General features: G+C 44.1%; 2 protein-coding genes across 2 annotated transcripts; both read left to right on the forward strand.

Annotated features, from left to right (window-relative positions):
* The first annotated feature begins 3053 nt into the window (after positions 1–3053).
* On the forward strand, positions 3054–5248 carry LOC126768162 (pancreatic lipase-related protein 2-like). Its single transcript, XM_050486109.1, has 5 exons — positions 3054–3090; positions 3168–3357; positions 3895–4289; positions 4637–4970; positions 5203–5248. The coding sequence occupies exons 1-5, from the start codon at positions 3054–3056 to the stop codon at positions 5246–5248; spliced, it is 1002 nt and encodes a 333-aa protein (XP_050342066.1).
* A 1725-nt stretch (positions 5249–6973) lies between these two features.
* LOC126781367 (pancreatic lipase-related protein 2-like) lies at positions 6974–8995 on the forward strand. The gene is made up of 5 exons (XM_050506327.1): positions 6974–7010; positions 7086–7248; positions 7378–7772; positions 7873–8200; positions 8950–8995. The coding sequence occupies exons 1-5, from the start codon at positions 6974–6976 to the stop codon at positions 8993–8995; spliced, it is 969 nt and encodes a 322-aa protein (XP_050362284.1).
* The last annotated feature ends 8289 nt before the right edge of the window (positions 8996–17284 follow it).

Consider the following 17284-nt stretch of genomic DNA (forward strand, 5'->3'; position numbering starts at 1 on the left):
GTAGTACAGAGAACTACAACTAAAACATTAAACTATTTATTAAAACAACATTTATTTTTTCATTCCCTGTAAACCTTAATACTTGTTTACACATGACACTAACCAAAAAGTCCCCGCATTAAGACACGTACACCAAATTGCTTATTATATTGTTAAAGCATAAGTAAGTAAGGCAATTTACGAAGTTTGAATACTTTTCCAAAAAACGATATTATTTGTATGTATAAGCTTATTGATTTAATTAAATTGAGCAATATTCAATTAGAAGCTGTCAGCTATACCATTAATTTGATAAGTAATATGGTTTTGAATTTCCAAAAAATTCATGATGAAACGGTGTAACGACGAGAAACGACAGGGTAAAATTGTGATTGGCGTTTTAACCACAAATAACATAAAACATTTTAAATAACTTTATTAAATATGAAAAAGATATTGAATATTTAGAGTGGCTGCATCCTTTATGAAGTAAAACATAGAAAGTTCTACGAATATGTTTCTTCAATTTCGGGAATAAGTTAAAATTACTAGGGGTTAAGTGCGGGTTATATGGTGATAAGAGATATCGATATGGTGATAAGAGATGTGGTGGTAAGAGATATCGAATCCATTAATGCAGATTGCTTTGAAAGAACTTCCAAGCAAGACCGTTATCCATTTACCATTATTTTTTTTAATTGCTTCAACTACCTTGGTTATATACACCTTGGTTGTATACATTACTCATCAAATATTCTATCGCTAAACAGCAATAATTCGTATTTTTGCTTTCCGGTTTGAAGGGTGTGTGAGCTAGTATAACTTTAGTTGCAAGGGATATAACATCATAGTTCACAAGATTTTTGGCGCATTGGCGATGTAAGGAATGCTTAAAATTTTTACATTGCCAATGCCTATGCCGTCTACCTAGAATAATATAAAAAAAATACACTGACAGACCCTTCAATTTTATTTATTTGTATAGATAAAAGTTGATTTTTAATTGGGTGACATATTTTCGAATAACACTTTTGACTCCATTTCTAGTTCATGATTTACTATCAAAATCATTTAAAATTTAAGTAATTAAAATAATTAAATTGATAAAATGAAATGACATGCACATCATCTTATTAATCTAAGGTTTTGTTTATACTCCCTGCTTGGTTTAAACAATCTACTGATAAATCGATTAATATTATCAATTTTAATTTCTTTTACAAGATTAATAATAATAGAATTTTGTTCGAATGACTTTACTAATGAAAATAAAATAATACAAATTTAATAGTTTGATTCTTATTATTTTTTCTCTGGCCGGATCAGCTCTGCAGAAAATTTTCTTCTTTTAAAAATTTTGTAAATTCATTTTCGTAAAAAGTTATATACATACTAGACCGACCGACGTAGTCCTGTCTTCGCTATGTATTCAATTGGAATTGGAATAAATAATTTAAAAAAATAAAACAAATATTTTGTTGTAATTTTTGATAAATACATTGTTAGTTTTGTTTTATGGTGCGTAAATAAATAATGTCGCTGGTTTTCCGACAAGGCAACATACGATTAGTCAGGTGAAAAAAATAGATTTTAAAGATTGATATGACAAACACATCAGGGTGAGTAATGATGTGAGTTCTTACAGAATAAAACTGCAAGACGCAAAGTTACATGCCTAGCCTTGCTAGATGAGTATTTATAATTTACACTATACACAAGAAAAGAAAACCTCAAAAATAGAATAAGTTCCTATCCATCGTGATTTTGGACTATTTGGGTAGAGGGAGCTTCCTATATGAATCCTATAAGAATGTTTCATAACATCATTATTAAAATAATCTTCGAGATAAGATAAAGCAAAGATATTATTTGACAGAAAAATACTGAGTTAATAAATATAACGGCAACATTAACAAAACAATCAAACAATTGATATGATATGTTAATATATATCTTAAAACGTTTCGTATCGAAAATATATACAACACAATATAATTACAAACACCGCAATATTATACATATGCGGGTAGTTTAACTTCGGTTCGAATGACGACGATGATGAAAATACACCGATGAAGCGGTTGCTAACTTTTTTTTTTTATTATTGAATGGGTAGGCGGACGAGCATATGGGCCACCTGATGGTAAGTAGTCACCAACGGCCATAGTCGTTGGCAATGTAAGAAATGTTAACCATCGCTTACATCCCCAATGCGCCACCAACCTTGGGAACTAAGATGTTATATTCCTTGTGCCTGTAATTACACTGGCTCACTCACCCTTCAAACCGGAACACAACAATACCAAGTACAGCTGTTTTGCGGTAGAACATCTGATGAGATTGTACCTACCCAGACGAGCTTGCACAAAGCTTTACCACCACTCCATATTTCTTACAGACAATAGTAACATTTATATAAACACTAAAATAAGTGTCTTTGAAACTGTATTTTTATCCGAAAGCTCTTAAAAACACCACCCATACGTATATTACATTTACTTGAGTAGTACTTTAGTGCAAGTAGACTTCTGCAATGTCTAGTTTGAAAGACATCTAAGTAATTAAATGAGTCGGGTTGGTGGTGAGCTCTTGGGGAATGATGTATGTCAGATCTTGAGATTTGTAAGTCTTGCTGTATTCTCGAGTGAGTGACTATCAAAAACTCAATCGATCGAATATCCAAGTCAATATTTGATTTTTCTAATTTATTTTTCTCTATGTAATACTTTTTATAAAAATGATGTGAACATTTTAGAATCAGATCCAGAATTACAAATGCAACATTTTCACAAAAACCTTAAAAGTTATTTTACAGATTCCACATAAAATAATTTTGGAAAAGATATGCGAAATAAAACATAAATCATACCTGTGCGAAGTCGAGTCGAGCAGATAGTATACTTATATATATAATTTAATTGCTACCAATACGTCGTCACACTATCTTTAATATAAACTATTTTGTATTTTTAACATATCGGATTAGACCTGATCAATCAAATTGAATTGTTTTTTTGTTGATAGCCCTTATAAAAATACGGAGATTCATAACAATTCGTATAACACCTGACACCATGAAACTCTTAACGGTTCTTCTCGCTACTGTAACATGTGAGTAGAATTTAAAATATAAAAACAAATTTCAAATATTATAACATTGCCTTATTTATTAAAAATATTTTTAATAGTGTGTGCTGGGAGCGCCATTAATTTGGTACCTGGAGACAACAGCCACTATATCGAAGGAGTGAGCCGTTACATCTGGATGCCAAATGGCGAAGGTGTTCCTCAGCTGGTAGATCTTCAGGCCCCAGCGGAAGAAACGGAGCTATTGAACACTAGAAATGGCGCCAACAACCAGTATTGGCTTTTTACCAGGTCAGTTTTATCAATAATAATCTTTCATAATTATTACCATACCTTCTTACTAGGAAATACTTTGCAAGTTTTATAGTCCAGCATAGGATACTAGGTGGCAGTAGCACATAAAACTGCTATTAACTGGTATATCTACGATTAACATGTTAATACATAAATATAACCGCATGCCTTTATTCAAATATCGATATAACTTATATTCCATACTCAGCCAGATAAACTTTTTTAATTAAAAAAAATGTCCTGTTATTAATAGACTAATTGCTCTAGTTCTTACAGGATTATTTTACAATTATTATTTTTTTCAAAAATACATATCAATCTTATTGCTACATTTACATTTCTCATTTTTAAACAGATTTTTTATTTTATTTATTTAACAATAAAAACAACCAAATAACAATTAAATGATGCCACTACAAAAACCACGAAAGTTTATCTTGAATTCTTAAATATTTGGCTTCTTTGTCTTTTAAACATACAACTGTGGCTTGCTATTTATATTTTAGTTACAATACGTTCATATATTTATTACAGAAATAACCCAACCAGTCGTCAGATCTTGGTGAATGGAAACATTAATTCCGTCCGTAACTCGAACTACCGAGCTAACAGACCCACCAAAGTTATAGTCCACGGATGGAACAACAATGGCAACAGTGAAATGAACCCGTTGATCACGTCCGCTTTCCTCGCAGTTCAAGACGTAAATGTGATCGTTGTGGACTGGAACCGTCTCGCTAACGGCTTATACACAACAGCAGTCCGCGGTGTGCCCGATGTTGGTCATCATCTTGGAAATTTCATAGCATGGCTCTTCAATAACGCTGGTGGCAACTGGAATCAACTACACTTGGTTGGCTTCAGTTTGGGCGCCCATATTGTTGGCAATGCTGGTCGCACTATCGGAGGTCGCGCTGCCCGTGTCACAGGTACAATAAACTTCATATTTTACGTGTAGTATGGTTGAGCATGAAACGTCATTTTAACATTGAAATGAAATATAATTCATTAAAATACAGAACTGTAATTTGTATAAAAGGGTAAGCCTAAGTTTCTAGCCGGTCTGAGAAGTTGTCTTGTTAGCTGGTCTGGACTAACTAAGTTTCTAGCAGGTCTCAGACCAGTAATGATTACTATAATGATAATCTCGATCTTTTACATAGTCTATGTAAGAAAATCTAACGTAAATAAAGTGTGTTTGATTAAATACGAATACTAACCCTCGATTTCATTCTTCCTAAAGTATGTGGGTATTTTAAAAATGTTGTATTCGCAGGTTTGGATCCTGCTGGCCCACAGTGGGGTGGTAACTCCAACGCACTCAATCGTAACTCCGGTGTTTACGTTGAATCAATCCACACCGATGGTGGTCTTCTGGGTATTTTCGATCCGATCTCTAACGCTGATTTCTACCCCAACGGCGGTAGAAACCCACAACCCGGTTGCCTTATAAGCACCTGTTCCCACGGCCGCGCCACTCAACTTTTCGCTGCCAGTATAAGATTTAACAACTTCATTGGGAGACAGTGTTCTAATCTTAATCAAGCTCAACTTAGCGCTTGCACTGGTAACCAGCTTCGTATGGGTAACCGTGACTTGGGAAAAAGTGGGTGAGTCCTTTTTTCGAATACTTCCTTCTCTTTTATTTTGAAAAATCTTAATTATTTAATTAAAAATTTTAATTTTATATTAAAATAAACATGTATCAGAATACAAATACACCACACTAAATTTCTATTATCAATACGCTATTCTTAGTAAGTTATAGAGCATAGACTAAAAAATATTATTTAAAATAATTTCATTTAATTTGAAAGCTAAAAATTGTGTATATTGTTACAGAGCGGGACTCTACGGATTAAGGACTGGTAGCAACTGGCCTTTCTAAAGAAGACGTTGGATAAACTCTTGTAATAAAACATTAAAATACCCCAAAAATGTTTTTTTCACCTTCAGTTAATACTTTTCAATTATATTATTTTTAAAAATCTTTTTGGATTTAAATACATCAATAGACAGCATGAATCTGAAAGATACGATGGTACTAATATTATTTTAGAATATAAAGAGATGAATTAAATTTTATGCATTAACAAATCGAAATTTAAAAAATAAAGCTAAAAACATTGCATGTAAACTTTGCTTATTATATATATCAGGCTCATTATTCACCAAAATTACATAACGCATTTACTTTTTTATGATGTTGATGATGATGATGTTCATCTGACTGATTTCGGCCACGGCGTCCAATTTCAAGAGAGATAAGCCGCAAACATAGATGCTCTATTCATTCCCTCGCTGTCATAATCCGATGGGACCCTAATCCGACACGAGACAAGAGACTTCAGGCGCAGGACGGCTTTACGTGCTTTCCAAAGCACGGCACTCCCGTGCTTTGGAAAGCACGGGAGTGCCGTGCTTTATCCTCCTTGATATGATCGATGATTGACTGTTGTCAATAATTATTATAAATATTAACCCAAGAAGCGAGAGTTTTAGATAAGAGAGGCGAAATATATAGTTATATTTTGAGAGACAACGAATTATTTAAAGAAAAGACTATTTTTATAATTATAACTGTTTAAATGGTTAATTCAATGAAAGTATTAGGGAGTGCAACTTCAACTGTTTTCAGAAAATACACCTATATAGATAAACTTAAAAAGCAAAACCTTATATAAATACAAAATTTGCGCCAAATCGTCCGACAACAACAACAAGAATTGCTCATTTAATATTATAAGATTTTTAAGAAACGGAGATTCCGAAGATATCATTACTTTTACAACATCATATTCATAAGTACCAACTACAGTTTCCCGATAGCATTAAATCAACTACTATAATCTAAATTCCAATGTCTTATCCTGTCTCCAGTCCTGTGAATCAAATGTTATTTATGATCATTATTTAACGAGATAAAATTTTGCAAGCTTTTTGGTAAATAAATATTGCCGAGCCGGTTGGCGTAGTTGGTGGATGCTTGCCTTTCTCACCAAAGGTTGTGGGTTCGATTCGAGTTCGTGCATGAACATGTCTGTTTGTCCTGAGTCTGGGTGTAATTGGGTGCAATAATCTATATAAGTATGTTTAAAAAAGAAAAATAGTATTTGTAGTATATCAGTTGTACATTTGTAGTATATCTCTGTACAAGCTTAATTTGGGATCAGATGACCGTGTGTGAAAAATGTCCCAGGATATTATCATTATTATTATTCTAATCCATTCAAATTATCGTATTTGCTGTCTGAACAAGGAATGTTTTATTAACCTATACATTCACAATTATTAAAGAATAGTTTTACAACAGTTACATTGTATATCATACTTCTACGGGCGTATCTGACGTACTTCATTATCATTAACAAAAGCATAGACCTTATTATATCGTAAATAAGCAAAACTTCCATGTGGAATACATATGGTAATCACGCAATTACATTATTAGCAAAGTAAAGATTATCTGCATAATAATTTTATATTTATTTATCATTAGCGAGATTAGGTATTATCAAAAATATATTCAATTACATGCATGATTATAAAATAACAACATTAAAAAGCAAAAAAACTTTGTCTTAGTCGTAGTACAAGTGTTATTGGCGACAATATGGAGATCTTGAAGATTCTCATCTTAATCACATCGAGTAAGTATTAAAACATTATATAAAGTTATATATATATATTATTTTCTTATTTTAATGTACTGTTTATATTTTTAGTGTGTACCGTCAATGTTATTGCCTCCACGTTACGATCTCGTGTTTCTACTGAAGAGGACAAAATAGTGGTTGAAAATTTATCACAATACAATAATTTTCTAAAAGATGTCTTTGAAAATTTACAAAATTCCAACGATAACAACGCTTATTGGCTTTATACGAGGTATGATATTAAGTTAAACTAAAAGGTATCTTATCCATTAAAACGATCAAAAAAGATATCAATTTAAAATCAGAACCAGAAATGATGTTCATCTTTAATTATATATGTACATTATTACATTTATTACAGGCAGAATCCAATCACACCACAAATTATTGTGAGCGGAGATGCCATATCATTATGGACGTCAAATTATGATAGTAACAAGCCTCTTAAAGTTATAGCTCATGGGTGGGGCCGAGATGGCAATGCTCCCGTGAACACTATGATCACATCAGCATTTCTAGATGTATTTGACGTTAATGTAATTGTTGTTGACTGGAGGGCCGATGCTAGTGGTGATTACGTTAGTGCTTCTGTAAGAGTACCAGCGGCAGGCAGGTTTCTTGGAAACTTCTTGCAATGGCTGATTCGTACCGGTGGTGGAAATTGGGATACTGTTCACCTTATCGGTTATAGTCTTGGAGCTCATTTAGTAGGCAATGCTGGGCGGGAAGTAGGAGGTCGACCGATTAGGGTTACTGGTTAGTATACAATTAATATAAGATTTGTTTTTTTTATTTTAATTCAAATATTGTCAAAATAAAAAAAACCACGCTAACAAGCTTAACACTTTCATTGCAGGACTCGACCCTGCTGGTCCATTTTGGAGCAATCCGTTTGCATTAAACAGGAGTTCTGGCCAATATGTTGAAGCAATTCACACAAACATACTTGCTCGGGGTATTACAGAACCCATAGCCCATGTTGACTTTTACTCTAATGGGGGTCAAACGCAGCCAGGTTGTGACACGAATCAATGCTCGCACTCTCGTTCATATCAATTATTTGCTTCGAGTATTCGAACAAATCACTTAACCGGTAGAGAATGCACAGATCTCTGGCAAGCTATCATAAACCAATGTAATGGTAGGACTTTTAATATGGGTAATGGAATTTTAAGTAAAAAAGGGTAAGTCAATTTTAATAATAATTGATATTGTTGAGCTATTATAGGATAATTTTGTATGTGTAAAAATATATTGTTTTGTTAAAAAACGATCGTGAGGAATGTTATTGTTGATATAAATGTCATACCTTTTTGATATTATGTCAATTTTACTGTACGTTTGTCTCTTTGTTTGTCTTAGTTTCGCAATAATTTAAACTTGATTTGGATTTGATTTCAGTTGGATAAATTATTATTCGTTGAAATAAAATTACAATATACCTACTGTAAATATAAAATGTTACATTATACTGTTTATTGTATAATCATATTTATATGATAATTATTACAAGTTGCTATCTTATAAACATTTGAAAGTTACATCAGCTCGAAAATCTTGGCGATTGATTATTGTCTATAAATAATTATCTACATTTAGCATTTAGATTCTACAGCAAACAATGACGTAATGATACAAAGCTGGCTCCAGTTTTAACTTATGAAATCGAAGTCAAGGTGAAGCCGATGATTGCGGGTTCAAACCCAGGCAAGCACAACTGAACTTTCATGTGCTTAATTTGTGTTTATAAATCATCTCGTGCATGTGTCTAATTGCACTAAAATTCTGCCACATGTGAATCTACCAGCCCACGATAGAGCAACATTGTGGAAAAAACCCCAAATCGTCTCATCAAAGGAAGAGGAGGCCTTGGCCTAGGCATTTTCAGGATGTTACTTTTTATTTTTATTTACTTTTTTGTATTTTTTTTCAGAAATGGTATCTACACTGTAGCCACGGGAAGTAGCTGGCCCTTTTAATTGTTAACTTAGGTAATTGATAGTATATATGGTCATCATTCAAATTAATCAATTGAAGAATAAACTCCATCTTTAAAATCTTGCTCTTATTTATAATAAAAAAGTGTAGTTAGACCAATTTACATTGATTATATTTTTCTTTTTTTAAATCAGAAATAATTAAATATAACTCAATAACTCGGAGATTTTTATACAACCTATAATGATACAAAGTAAAATAATTATATTTCTATAATTGTTATTGTTTTATTTAAAAAAAAAACATTCTTACATGAACAACATTTCCGCTGATGTGATTAAAATGGATTTTCATGGAATTAGTTGTGTTTTTTAAAGATTATTTTATCATTAAAAAAACTAACTTTTATATACAACGATACTATAAATTATATTACTTGATATATATATATAACTGGTGGTAGGGCTTTGTGCAAGCTCGTCTGGGTAGGTACCACCCACTCATCAGATATTCTACCGCAAAACAGCAATACTTGATATTGTTGTGTTCCGGTTTGAAGGGTGAGTGAGCCAGTGTAATTACAGGCACAAGGGACATAAAATCTTAGTTCCCAAGGTTGGTGGCGCATTGGATATGTAAGCGATGGTTGACATTTCTTACAATGCCAATGTCTAAGAGCGTTGGTGACCACTTACCATCAGGTGGCCCATATGCTCGTCCGCCTTCCTTTACTATAAAAAAAAAAAAAAAAAAAAATATATATATATGGTGCATGTCGTTGAGGATGATTGATGTCCTCCGGTCCGAATTCGGCAACAGCGATCATTTTGTGGAGAGACTAGCCAATGCGAAGTACATTTTAGTGCACTAGTACGCAAGTGCACTCTCTATTGCCTCAACCTCATAAAACGATTAGGCGCAGGCTCATAAAAGCCTTTTTTTTAAATAAGTAGATGAACTGGCAAATTGGCCACCTGATGATAAGTGTTCACCATCGCCATAGACACTGGCGCTGTAAGAAATATTTAGCATTAATTTGCATGTTATAATATCACGAAATGTTGAGTTTGATTTACTTCGAAGTTTATTTTCTTCTCTTTAGCACATTTAAATAAAATGTTATTACGTGTATATACAAATACATATTTGTGTATCTTAATATAGACATATTAAAAAGGTACACCGTCACAAATATACCATATATTAAGATATATATTAAGATTATTTTTTTCCCTTGCTCTAAAGTTGTCTCGAAGAAATCGCTCTTCTTTTCGCCTTTACTTCGCTCCGCCGTTTGTAACATCATATCTGTATTTATTTCTTTAAGTTTTGTATTGGTGTGTAGTAAACTTTATTATTTTTATTACATTACGCATTGTAAATATTTAAACAATAATTTTGCCTTATAAACTAAACTAAACTTCGACGTAAATAATATTTAATATATTTCATTAATTTTTAGTTTAGTTTGAAATATATTTTAAAGTGTAAATCAATTAAAACGTATGACTTAATTTAATCAAAATCTCTTATCGGAACGTATTATTCATACGTCACAGATATAATTAATATCAATGAATGAAGATTAATATTATCAATAAAAAAATACTAAATATACAATTTAAATTTTTGCATTGTTTCGTATACATGCAGTACTGTATTTCGACTAAAATTCAAAGTCAAAATATTTATCAGATATAGAATATTTTACACTTGGATCACGTTAGTCTATAATAACGTGAATAGGCTAGGTCTAAGGGGATTTGGGGTGCATGTCAGTCACCTCCACGTGGTGCACCCTGGGCAACGGGGTCGACAAGTAATCCGATGTTTTCTCGGAGGGCCTGTCGACCGCGGCTAAGACTGACGCGACGGTAATGCCACGGGCCGTTCCTGGTACTTTTCTGTTCAGCAGACTGGACTGTGCGAGCGGCTTTGTGGCAAATTGAAGGTGGAAGGAAGAAGCTCTCTGCTTTCTTTCTTTGTTTTGTTTTGTTCTTCTTCCGTTTTGTTTCGTTTCGTTTTCTTTTCTTCTGTTTCATTTTTTGTTAATTTTGTTTTGTTTTATTTTCTTGTTTTATTTACTTTACTTCTTTCATTTATTTATTTATTGGAGGTTACTCCCAATGGTGGAGTCAGTCGAGTTAGAGTTGGTCTCCGGGGTCTTTTTGGGCTGCCGGAGAAAGGAGGTGGGAGAGGCGGGTTCGCCCAGTGTCGGTATCGATGCTGGGTGGACAGACTAAAAGGTCACCGCCTCTCAAACTCGTTTCCCCATCCGGGTGTTGTGGACATGTCTCGCAGCCCGTGGTGGGACCGAGGGCCTTGCCTTAACCGGCTGGGCCAAGAGGAGACAACCTCAATAAAAAACATTAGTTTGTAGATCCCGTGATACCACCCGACCTCACGGTGTATATAGGGTTACCAAGGTACAGGGGGCACTGCCTTGGTGGACTTTTTATTTCCCCCATACTCGTGGGATTATACATGAATAAACAAAACAAAACATTTAAAAACAACGGACTCGGCGATCATATGGACAACGATAACATGGCGGTGGAGGCGGGCGCCCCAATAGCGCGCGCCGAAACCAAAGACACTCTCGTGTCCAAAAAACTGGTGGTCCGACTGGAACGACTCTCAGAGTCCGACTCGTCGGCCACCAGCATGGTGATGGTCTCTTCAAGAGACCCCGCCTGTCGTCGGCGGAAGGGCGAGAAGCGGCCCCGTCCTGGGCCGGAGAGCTACTCCGGCTCCGAGAGCGACGCGGGTATGAGCGAAGGCGGCTTCTCGGGGTCAGGCATCAGCAAATGGCTGAAGCCCTCCCCCAAAAGGGGGCGTGGTCGACCGCCCACGACGGGCGAATACGTCGGCCTCGGGCGCTCCCGCGAGGAGCTAAAAGCCGCTAAGGCAAAGGAGCGGCGGTACGAGGCGGAGGACGCACTGGCCGCGTACAGTGCGGCGGCCAAGGTGGCCACTGAAGAAAGGGCGGCCCGAGCAGAGAAACGCCAACCCGGCGCGACCGTGGACGTGCCGCAGACGTCTGCCGCGCTGGACGCGGCGGTGAAGGAGGCGCTCGACGTCGTTCTGCAGGTTGCCGACAGGTCGGGCAACCTGAAGGGTACGTTCGTTCGGGCCCTGAAGTCCGCCGCCGTCACCATTAAAGGTGCGGTGGCGGATCTAAGGGCCCTCACGGTGACGGAGGAGGTGGCGCGACTGGAGGCGGCTAACACGCGACTCTCCGGCCAACTGGCCGAGTTGCGCCGGGAAGTCGCCGAAATGCGCCAGCGGCCGGTGGCGGCGACGGAGGCGAACCTCCAAAACGTCATGGAGGAAGCGCTGCGCGCGAACCGCGAGCAGTTCAGCACGATGCTGAATGCTCGCCTCGAGGGCCTCGAGGGCCGCCTCCTTCCGGAGCCTCGGCTGCGGCCTCCACTCGCCGCTGACCGTAGGGTAGCGCAGGCAGCGGCCGTAGCCGCGGCGGGAAAGGAGGCTCCAGCCGCCTCCCACGCAACGGAGGGCATCGAGGCCAGTGCCGCCAAGCCTGCTGCTATCAGGCCGAAGCGGCCTAAGAGAAGTATGGCTGCCCAAGAGGCGGCAGCCAGGAGGGTGGCTCCTCAGTCGTCAGCGGAGCCGGCCGCCACTCCGGCCACGTGGAGCGTCGTGGTCGCTAGGAACAGGCCAAAGAAGGCAGAGAAGCCGGGTGCCAAGCCAGCGGCGGCGAAGCCGACTTCTTCCGGGGCCACCAAAAAGGTCCCGGTTACGAGGAAACTCCGCCCCCCTCGCACCGCAGCGATAACGCTGACGCTGAAGCCCGGTGCTGAGGAAAAGGGGTGGAGCTACGAGAAGGCTCTGGCCCTGGCCAAAAGCCGGATCAGCCTCCGGGAGGTCGGCTTGACGGCGGTACGGTTCCGGACCGCGGCGACGGGAGCGCGGATGCTCGAGGTGCCGCCGGGCACCAACGAGGCCGAGAAGGCGGCGGATGCCCTGGCGGAAAAGCTCCGCGAGGCCCTCAGCCCGGAGATCGTCCAGATCCATCGACCCACAAAGTGTGTCGAACTAAGGGTACTAGACCTGGACGACTCCGTGACGGTGGCGGAAGCCGTGGCGGCGGTCGCTGAACAAGGCGGCTGCCCTACCGGGGCCATTAAAGCGGGTATCATCGCTCGCGGCTCGAGCGGCTCGGGCTCTCTATGGCTGAGCTGCCCCGTTTCGGCCGCAAAGAAGGTCGTGGAGGTAGGTCGCATAAGGGTCGGGTGGGTGTCGGCGCGAGTCATGCTGCTCGACCCCAGACCGCTGCACTGTTTCCGGTGCCTCGAGCGGGGGCACATGGGGGCAAAATGTGACCGGGACGTCGACCGAAGCCGTCTGTGCTTCCGCTGTGGTCAGCCCGGTCATAAGGCTCGGGAGTGCTCCGCCACCGTAGCCAGCTGCGTGGTCTGCACTGCGGCCGGTAAGCCAGCTGCCCATGCCGCCTGCAGCAAGTCGTGCCAGGGCGGAAAGGGCGCCGCGCAGAGAAAGAAGACAGGGAAGGTGGCGACGAAAGGCCCGGTAGCCGCGTCTCCACGCATAGAGGCGGAGCCGATGGAGACCGCGCAGTGATGGCCCTGCGCTGTCTCCAGGCCAATATCAACCACTCAGCCAGGGCCCAGGACCTCCTAGTCCAAAGCATGGCAGAGTGGCAGATCAACGTGGCGGTGGTATCGGAGCCCTACTTCGTTCCCTCGCGGGACGACTGGGTCTCCGACCATGAACGGGTCGTGGCGATCGTCGCCCCTGCGGTCGCTGGTGCTCCGGCCATCGAGGGTGTGGCCAGGAGCAGGGGGTGCGTGCTGGCCGTCGTCGGCGGTGTGACGGTCGTCGCCGTCTACGCCTCGCCCAGTCGGAGTCTCGCCGAGTTTGAGCAGACGCTGGCAGAGGTCGGGACTCTGATCGGGCAAGCGGCGCCCGCACCGGTGTTGGTCGCGGGGGACTTCAACGCCAAATCAACGGCTTGGGGTTCTCCTGTGGCCAATGCCCGGGGTGAGGTGCTCGAGGAGTGGGCGGTCTCGTTGGGGCTGGCGGTCCTCAACAGTGGGTCGGAGAGCACGTGCGTGCGGCGACAGGGCGAATCGATCGTGGACGTTACGTTCGCGTCCAACGCCCTGGCCCGCCGTGCTCAAAACTGGAGGGTCGAGACTGGCGTGGAGACACTGTCGGATCACCGATATATTCGGTTCGATGTCTCTGCGTCGGCTCGTTGGGATGTTCGGCCCACTGCTGACGGAAGAACGGAAAGTCGTCCGCGTTGGTGCCTGGGTCGCCTCGACGGACAGTTGGCGAAGGAGGCGGCCATCGTCGAAGCTTGGGGGGCCGGTTCCGACCCGGTCCTCCGGATCGACCAGGAGGCCGACCGGATCGACGGCGCCCTGTCCCGGGTGTGCGACGCGGCGATGCCGAGGGCTAAGCCACGCCCGCAACGTCGGCGGGTGTACTGGTGGCGTCCGGAGCTCCGTTTGCTGCGCAAGGCGTGCGTGGCAGCACGGCGCCGTTACATTCGGTGTAGGAGACGAAGGGTCCGTGATGACGACGCGGAGGAGGTCTTCTACACCGGATATAGGACCGCCTGCCAGGCCCTACAGAAGGCCATAGCACAGGCCAAAGAGGCGGCGTGGGAGGAATGGCTGGAGACGCTAAACGGCGATCCGTGGGGGCGCCCGTATCGGGTCGTGAGACAAAAGCTCCGACCCTGGGCTCCTCCGCTGACCAGCAGTCTCCAGCCGCAGCTCTTGGCGAGGGTTGTGGACACGCTCTTCCCCGAGCGGGGAGAGTTCGTGCCACCGGCCATGGTGCCGCCCGCGAGCAGGCCCCAAGAGGAGGACGACGGGTCACCGGTGACTCCGATCACCGAGGCGGAACTGCAGACGGCTGTCATCAGACTAGGGTCGAAAAAGACAGCCCCTGGGCCCGACGGAATCCCCGGTCGAGCCCTGAAGATCGCGTCGGAGGAGCTCGGCGAGAGCATGCGGCGCCTCTTCACCGCATGCCTGGCTCAGGGTAGGTTCCCGCGACGGTGGAAAACGGGCACGCTCGTTCTGATCCGCAAGGACGGGCGTCCGTCCGATCAGCCGTCAGCCTACCGCCCGATCGTGTTGCTCGACGAGGTGAGCAAGCTCTTCGAGCGGGTGCTCGCTGCCCGTCTCGTCGGCAGTATGGAGCCGGGACTCGACGAGCGGCAATACGGGTTCCGTCCCGGCCGCTCGACGCTCGACGCGATCGCCAGGGTGAGGGGCCTGGCCGAGGAGGAGGTGTCTCGGGGCGGGGTGGTGTTGGCAGTGTCGCTGGATATTTCCAATGCCTTCAACACCCTGCCCTGGGAAACGGTGATGGAGACCCTGCGGTTCCACGGTGTGCCGGGCTACCTGCGGCGTACCGTGGCCGATTACTTCTCGGGCAGGGCGGTGGCCTTCCCGACTGCGGACGGATGGGCCGTCAGGTCGTTGTCGTGCGGTGTTCCGCAGGGGTCGGTACTAGGACCGCTCCTGTGGTGCATCGGCTACGACTGGGTGCTGCGCGGGGCCACGTTGCGGGGGGTCAGCGTCACGTGCTACGCTGACGACACCCTCGTGTCGGCCCGCGGCAGTTCATACCGGGAGGCGGCCTATCGCGCCACGGCTGGGGTGGCGCACGTGGTCCACCGAATCCGCGCGTTGGGCCTCGAGGTGGCCCTACACAAATCCGAGGCCCTCGTCTTTCACGGGCCTCGGAACGCGCCACCTCCGGGGGCGGCGATAACGGTGGGCGGAACTTCCATCGCCGTCGGGTCGACGATGAAGTACCTGGGACTCGTGCTCGACGGCAGGTGGAAGTTCGAAGAGCACTTCCGGCGCTTGGCCCCAAAGTTGGTGGCTGCAGCCGGGGCGCTAGGGAGGATCCTCCCGAACGTGGGTGGGCCAGGAGGCTCCTGCAGGCGCCTGTACACCGGCGTCGTGCGCTCGATGGCGCTCTACGGGGCGCCGATATGGGCGGACGCTCTGAGCGCCCGCAACGTCGCCTCGCTGCGACGTCCACAGCGAGCGATGGCGCTCAGAGCGGCTCGGGCGTACCGCACGGTGTCGTACACCGCGGCGTGCCTGCTCGCCGGAAGCCCGCCATGGGACCTCGAGGCCGAGGCTAACTCGAGGGTCTATTGGCGGATCAAGGCGTTAATGAGAGCGGAGGAGAGCCGGCCCCACCCACGTGAGGTTCGGACGTGGCGAGAGGAGGCCCACGAGAGGGTATTCGCCGAGTGGTCGGAGAGACTGGGTGTCCCGGGTGCTAGCCGGGACCTCGTTGCGGCCATTCGGCCGGTGCTGAGGAAGTGGGTCGAGCGCAAGCACGGCCCACCCACGTATCACCTCACACAGCTTTTGAACGGCCACGGTTGTTTCGGCCGGTACCTGTGTGAGGTGGTCGGTAGGGAGCCGACGGTGGAGTGCCACCATTGTGGCGGAGGAGCCGTGGATACGGCGGAACACACGCGCGTAGAGTGCCCGGCTTGGGCGGAGCCTCGCGCGGTCCTATCCACGGCCGTAGGTGGAGACCTGTCGCTTCCGGCCGTCGTCGAGAAGATGGCCGGAAGCGAAGAGATCTGGGCGGCAGTGTCCCGGTTCAGCGCATGCGTCATGTCGCAAAAGGAGAAGGCAGAGCGGGAGCGAGAGGACGACGTGGACTCGCTCCCGCAACGAAGAAGGAGACCTCTTCGACGGCGACGTGCCTTCGCAGGCCGGATGCTGCCGCAGAGTTAAGGTGTGGTTGGCGGCGGAGGCAGTTTGTTGATCCGCCGCGGGGCTTCAAGCCCTGACGCCCAGCCTCCAGTGGCGGACTCGGGGGAGTCCGTCACGTAACAGGACAGAGGCACAGAGAGGAGGGAGGCGCGCCCTAACATCCTGGCGCGCTCTCGAGATGGGTCGCCTTATGGCGACGACCGCTGGCGGGGTTGCGGTTGTAAGTCACAACGTTCCCGTGACCCCGCCGCCTTGCGGAAAAGCGGAAATCCGGGGAGGTTTTAGTGGGTAGGACGGGGCCTTCTGCCCCGTGAGTCCCACATACCCGTCCCTGTCCCCCCGGACCGGACGGCAGTAAATGCCTTTCCTCCCCGAAAAAAAAAAAAAAAAAAAAAAAAAAAAAAGGTCTAAGGGGATTTCATTTACTTTTATTGTCTAACTAGCTGACCCGTGCCCACTTCGTTGGGCGGTAAGCATTTTTACTTATGATCGATTGGCCGAACATTTATAAAATTGTCTCGCGTATTTGATATTTGAAATTATCTCTTAAACTGCAACCAAAAAAAAACTGTAAGAAAACGAATTTCA

This window comes from Nymphalis io, chromosome 1 (assembly GCF_905147045.1).
Source record: "Nymphalis io chromosome 1, ilAglIoxx1.1, whole genome shotgun sequence".
Lineage (NCBI taxonomy): Eukaryota > Metazoa > Arthropoda > Insecta > Lepidoptera > Nymphalidae > Nymphalis > Nymphalis io.